Raw genomic sequence first — 6899 nt, forward strand, 5'->3', positions numbered from 1 at the left:
GTAAGAAGGCCAAATGTAAGCACTGGCTTTCAAAGGCCGGGAAGATTATTTCCTTGACTGTGGAAGCCAAACATGAAAGACTTGTTCTTCACAGCTTCTAAAAATAGTCTGTGGGTTGCCAGAGAATACCAGGAATATATTGTGAAAAGATCCACTGGAAATGGTTTCTTTCACCTCATGTCTTCTTCGAGAGTCTCACATGCTCGAGCATAACTGCCCTGAAACACCCTGATGACAATGTACTCTGAAAGTATTTTATATCAGTTGCAAAGAAAGTGTCCATTAACAAAATGGTCTCTGGTATGATGTCTAGGGTAGAGAACTACATTTTGACAGCTCTAATTATTGAATCAGGAGCTGCGGTGACTCAAGTGGTTAAGACGCTGAACTACAGGCTGTGGAAGGTCAGTAGTTCAGCAGTTCGAGACCCGGGTGCCGCATGACGGAGTGAGCTCCCGTCTCTAGTTCCAGCTCCTGCCAACCCAGCAGTTCGAAAGCAAGAAATTGCAAGTAGATAAATAGGTACCACTCCGATGGGAAGGTAACAGCGTTCCGTGCACCTTGGTGTTTAGTCATGCCAGCCACATGACCACGGAAACGTCTTCGGACAGCGCTGGCTCTTCGGCTTGGAAACGGAGATGAGCACCGCAACCCTAGAGTCGGATTTGACTGGCTTTCGAGCAAGGGAACCTTTACCTTTACCTTTACTAATTATTGAATCATGTACTACACGCCCTTCCCACCTTCAGGTAACTGCATCTAACATTTACGTCCTCTGCCATTACAGGAGAACCAGTCACTGTGTATCGCCTTGAAGAAAGTTCTCCCAACATCTTGAACAATAGCATGTCTTCCTGGTCTCAACTGGGTCTTTGTGCCAAGATTGAATTCCTAAGCAAGGAGGAGATGGGAGGAGGTTTGCGACGAGCCCTCAAAGTGGTCTGCACCTGGTCAGAGTATGACATTTTGAAGTCGGGCCATCTTTATATCATCAAGTCTTTTCTACCTGAAGTTATCAATACTTGGTCAAGCATTTACAAAGAAGAGACAGTGTTACATCTCTGCTTAAGAGTAAGTTGTTTTCTTGCTCTCAGAGGGATCAGGCACAAATTATCCGCTGGTTGGTCTCTTAAGATGCGGCTGTACTCAAATCTAACAATTTATCTACTAGACGTTTTTGTGTCTGTTTCTTTTCTTGAGTGTGTGTTTGTGTGTGTACATCTCATACTCTCTATAGCAGAATGAGGCCACTTCCTATGTCTTCGATGGTTAATCTTTCCTTCAGGGCCAAAAGCAAATCTTGCCATGCAAACTGACGTGCCAGGGCTCCATGATAACGTTGGTCCCATCCAGTATTAATTGCTTCCCAGTTTTGAAGCAGACACACTCAGCTGTAGCATCATGTGCATATGTGTGCACATCACATTGAACAGTACAAGCGCTTTCAGACACACCGAATAATGCACTTTTGCCATTTTATGCAGTAAAATCTGGTTGCAAAGTGGATGGGAAGTGGTTTGAATGTGCATTATTCAGCATGTGTGAGAGCACCTTATGTCTTACCTATGTATCTAAATTTGGAACACAGCACCAGAGTGTGGATCAAACAATCTCCACAACAGTGCCATGTACAGATGGGGGGGGGGTCCCTTACAAAACTGGAGGAACCCCCTCAGGTTTTCAGTAAGAAACAAAAAACCTCCTCTCAGTTGCTACTTGAGAAGCAGTGTCTGCATGGCCGCAGAAATCTCTACACAAAAACCTAAAGGAAGGGTGGTCTCAGGGAAGGTAATCCCAGCAGGGTTGATCTCAGGGAACCAAGAATGACTGGCAAGGAGTAAATCAGTCTCCCCTTTCAAGCCATTCTTATGACTGTGAAAACTCACCAGCTTGGACTGTCCCAACTGACATTCTGTCAGAGTCTTGAGGGTAACCAAAAAGGGGTAGGACAGTCCCCCTCCCCAATTCCAGCCGTTCTCTACGGTGGGAGAACATGCCTATTGGGTCTTCTTCAGCAGCTCTACTCTCAGTGCTCTGAGGATATGTGGGGGGGGGGTTGTAAGTTGGGGGGGAAAATAAGTAAACCCCCCTTTCTTTTTTTGCCAAGCATGGATTAAAATTTGGCGGGGATGTCCGAGGCTGATTGAAATAATTTAAATAGGAGATGTGTCTGGTCCATGAGGTTTCACTTTGGCCACCCACATCTCATAGCCTCAACTTTTTGTCAGCATGAAGATGGAAACACAAACATTGTGATCCTACAGAACAGCGTTTCCCAACCTGTGGGTTGCCACCCAGAAGTGGGTCGCAGACCAGCCCTCCCTTGTCCTTTCTGTTGCTCACTTCTGTATCTTAAGAGACCAAGATGTGTGACCCTGAAAGCAGTATCTTCCATGTCTTAATATTACTTGACGTTCACTGCCTGTGCGTGTCGCTCAAGTAAAATGTGTCCTGATGGTTATATTGTGGGCTTCTTAGGAGAAGCAGAGGGTCTGGACTGTAGTCGCCACATGCAGAGGCCCTGTATGTTAGAGTGCCAGTTGCTTGGGGTTTGTGGGGGCAGCTGTGCCCTTTGTGCAATGTTTGCTGGTTTCTCAGAAACATCTGGTTAGCTACTGTAGAAAAAGGAAAGCTGAACTAGGTGGGTGCCAAGAGACCTTGAGCCAGCCTTGTTTGAGTCATCAGACCAAGCAAACCTGGACTTGTGGTTCACTGTACTGAAAAGGTTGGGGACTGCTGCTGTAGGAGAAGTTAACACAGCTCAGTTCTCCTCATTTGGATGTTTTTCTTTAATATGAAGGCCTGTGTGTGTGTGGGGGGGGTGTTTTCTGTATCCCCAGGAAATTCAGCAACAGAGGGCTGCACAGAAACTCACATTTGCATTCAATCAGATGAAACCCAAGTCAATTCCATATTCTCCAAGGTAAGTACTAGAAAATATTTGGCAGTGGACCAGAACAATGATTGCTCAAGCCTAGTATTGTAAATATCCAGACAGCCCTGTTTCAGGGGTGGCATTCTCCTGCTCCTGCTCCCACTCTTCGCTGCGTGGATCAGTAGGGATATGAAGCTCAAAAAAATTCTCATTTGTTGGATTCAGGTATCAGGGAGCTGAAAAATATCAGTATTCCTGGTTTCCCAGGTTACAAATACCAGTTTGGTATTAGGATTCGGTGGTGGTGGTGGGGGTCCAGTATTTTTCAGCTTCATTTTTCCCTATGGGGAATCTTTCTGGGAGGCTGGAGGGGCTGTTTTTAAAGCTACTGGCATCAGAATTGCAGCAGAGCTGCTGGTGCCTGCTGGTGCCTGAATTGGACTAAGAGGGTCTAAGTTCTGTGGGCCCCTGAACGAAGTGCCCCCAGCCGTCTTCCATTGATTCCTATATGGAAAAAATGTAAAACCAGAGAATGACTCCAAATTTCAACCCAAGAATTGTCCAGGGCTGAAACGATTGCTGTTGCAAGTCTAGCAAATGTAAAATCAGAGAATTGGCTGTCATGAGACTCATTGTTTGTATGAAGAACCAGAGTTCAGCATCGATAGATACCAGTCTCCAGCAAATGATGCTTTAGAATTACCAAAGCAATTAGTGTTCTGCTTGCCTGTGAATCTGGCTAATTTTTAAAACATTAGGTGTATAGGACCTCATGTGTGCTGAAATTTTGTATAACAACAGAAAACCTAGGCACAGAATTTGGGTTCTTGAGAATCTCTTCCATTGGTGGCACCTGGTGAAAAGTCTCAGAAGCCAGTATCGTGTCTTTGCTCTTCCCCGGGCCAGAACAAATTGTGTAAGATAATAAAATGACAGAAGAAGCTATGCACAGTAAGAGAAAATGTGCAGTCATGTTTAATTTACACAATTCATACATCTTACAGAACTGAGCTTTTCTTTGGACGGTATTTGGATTAACCTGATGCAAAACTTGGTCATCATTAATAGATCTGAGTAAAGCCTTGGTCATCATTAATAGATTTGCTGAGACTTGCAAAAATCAAGTGAAATGATGTTTCTGCCCTTTTCTAGCTGGCTTGTTTGGCAAGGAGAAAAAAGCTGTGATATAGCAGACATTGGGAAAATACGTATTTTTTAATGATATGGCAAACTATTAAAATTGCTGGACTTTTTTGCAGAGGACTACTTTAGCAGGATTTTGCTTTGTGTTCTCAAATTATCATCATCAAGATACTGGATGGTCCTTAAATTGTTGTTGATGCAAAACACAGCACAGCTTAGCTGGTGAAATGTTCTTTCGATCCACATGGCTGGGGGAAGTGGGCATGGAGAAGCCATTGACCAGGACAGGGCCTGGGACATGTGTGGAGCTCGTGGTGTGCCTTGCAGGAATTTTATTTATTTATTTTATACATTTGTACCCCAGTGGGGACTAAAAGTGGCTCATGTGGTTCTCTTCCCCTCCATTTTATCCTCACAACAACCCTGTGACGTAGGTTAGGCTGCGAGACTATGGCTGGCCCAGGGGCACCCAGCAAATTTCCATGGAAGAGTGGAGATTCGAACCTGGGACTCCCAGATACTAGTCTGACCCTTTTAACTACTACTGAGCAACCAAAAGCCCTTCAGAAATGGGAGTTTCTAGATGCTGCTCAGTTGACTGAGTTCAAGTTTGTTCAGTTATGAAGTTCTCTCTGCAACTGTGGACCGGTCTGATGCAGTCGTGGTTCTTACGAAGAGAGGTGTGACTCACATGGGAGTACATTTTTGTTAATGTTTTTATTTGGGGCCAGCTGCTGTCCCCAAGCAACCTCACCAAGGACTTTTATGTGGATGAAATGGAGGGGAAGGGGGCTGTATGTGCCGTCCTAGAGCAGCTGGGAGGAGGGGAAGGTCCGGAATGAAAAACTCAGTAAGGAAATATTGCTGAACGTTTGCATGGATTGAGATATGGTGAACTAGTCTATGCCTCTTTGGCTAAATGTGTGTGTTGGGGGGGGGGGGTTTTGAAACAAAGGAAAGTTTGCACCTACTTAGAGATGGAGTTTAACAAGGCTTTCCTCAGTCAGTTGCTCACACATTACCTTGTTGTGTGTGATGTGTTCTCTCGTCAGATTCCTGGAAGTGTTCCTCTTATACTGCCATTCGGCGGGGCAGTGGTTTGCAGTGGAGGAGTGCATGACGGGGGAATTCCGGAAGTACAACAACAACAACGGGGACGAGATCATCCCAACCAACACGCTGGAAGAGATGATGCTGGCCTTCAGCCACTGGACCTACGAATATACTCGGGGGGAGTTGCTGGTCCTGGATCTTCAAGGTAAAAGGAGGCTGTGAGGGATGCGGCCCAATCTTTTTTGTGAGCTGCAGTAGACTCTCGAGGAGACACTACTGGGAATCATGGTATAAGGCACCCTGCCTATTTTTCATAGCAAAAAAAAATAATAATCCTGAAATGGTGGTCGTGATAAACAAGTTCTCCAGAGCAAGGCAAGAGCTGTAAAGCTTTGGCTTGTGAACAGAGCACCTGCTTTGCATGCTGAAGGTCCCCGGTTCAGTCACTGGCGTCTCCAGGTGAAGTGTCCCCAGGTACTGGAAAAGACCTTTCTCTACGCTGCCCCCAGAGAGCTGCTGCCAGTCAGAGTTGGCAATAGTGAGGCAGATGGAGACAAGTGGTCTAACTGGGTATAAAGCAGTGTAAGGAGTCATAACTCCTTCATAATAGGAGTTACGAACAAACTGTTTGAGTGAACTGCCGTAAGCTGTTGAACTGCCCAGAAATGTGATCACGCTGGGGCAATAAGCACATCCCATCAGAGTGCGAAGAAAGGGAATGGACTGAAAACCTCTCCCCTCCATGCCCTTCAGAAGGCTCTGCACAAAAAATACATGCCTCGGGGAGACTCAAATGATGCATAAACAATGTTAACTGCCCTTCCTTTATATAGCAGATTTGTTCATGAACGTTAAGATCTGTTGCTGATCATTAACTTGCAGGTTTATAATTTCCTTTGTTTCTTGTGAAGGTGTCGGTGAAAATTTGACAGACCCCTCTGTGATAAAGGCTGGAGAAAAAAGGTAAGCAGTTCCAGTTTTTTCCTACAGCAGCAGAAGTTGTAAGGCCACGTGCCCCTGTGACGTGCCTCAAGGTCACCCGCCCTTCAATAGAGGTGACTGGGTGGCAGATGGGTGATGAGATCTTGACCCAGAGATGTAAAGCTTAGTAAGCCAGTAATTTTAGCTTACTGTTTGCATTGATGGAGTGAGGGCAGTCATGCTTCACACTGGGAACAGCCACTACTGCATTCCTCTGGGCTACCTTGATTATAACCTCATTTCCTTCTCACCGGTAACAGGAAAAGCGGCAGAAGTACCGCTGTATATTGTGTTCTGTACAGGCCTCCCCTCCAGCCACCGCCACTCACACCACTGCCTTTCGCCTGCGTTCCAGGGAAGGTTGGGGGTGGGTGTAGCAGACTTGGGAGCAATGTTCCCTCTAAGCTATGGAGTCTTGTGAGCAAAAATTCTACCTTGTGAGCTACTGGCATTAAAGTTGTGAGCGAGTGATTTGGCTGCTGCATAAATCAGTTTGCTTTGGAGCCATCCTTCCTGAGCTAAAACAAAAATCTGTGAGCCGGAGGCTAAAAATCTTTGAGCTAGCTCACACCAACTCAGCTTAGAGGGAACTATGCTTGGGAGGGGTGTTGCCCCTCCCGCCCCTGCCTAGCTACGGGCCTGGTTATGTAGAAGATCACATAAGGCATTTTGCATAGCTGGCTGGCTGTAGACTTTTTAAACGCCTGCTTTCTTTTAAAGGTCAAGTGATATGGTATTTGGGCCTGCAAATCTAGGAGAAGATGCCATCAAGAACTTTAGAGCGAAGCACCACTGCAATTCATGCTGCAGGAAGCTTAAGCTCCCAGGTAACTCCAACAGGGCTCCA

General features: G+C 45.8%; 1 protein-coding gene across 1 annotated transcript in view; it reads left to right on the forward strand.

Annotated features, from left to right (window-relative positions):
- The window catches only part of TRPM7 (transient receptor potential cation channel, subfamily M, member 7), a 70347-nt gene that overhangs the window by 62325 nt on the left and 1123 nt on the right, over positions 1-6899 (forward strand). Inside the window, exons 35-39 of the mRNA XM_015427919.1 lie at positions 788-1071; positions 2841-2923; positions 5071-5276; positions 5983-6034; positions 6773-6879. Coding sequence (XP_015283405.1) covers positions 788-1071; positions 2841-2923; positions 5071-5276; positions 5983-6034; positions 6773-6879 — 732 coding nt within the window. The remainder of the gene's footprint in view (positions 1-787; positions 1072-2840; positions 2924-5070; positions 5277-5982; positions 6035-6772; positions 6880-6899) is intronic.

This window comes from Gekko japonicus, unplaced genomic scaffold (genome assembly GCF_001447785.1).
Source record: "Gekko japonicus isolate JY-2015 unplaced genomic scaffold, Gekko_japonicus_V1.1 scaffold772, whole genome shotgun sequence".
In the NCBI taxonomy this organism is placed as follows: Eukaryota; Metazoa; Chordata; class Lepidosauria; order Squamata; family Gekkonidae; genus Gekko; species Gekko japonicus.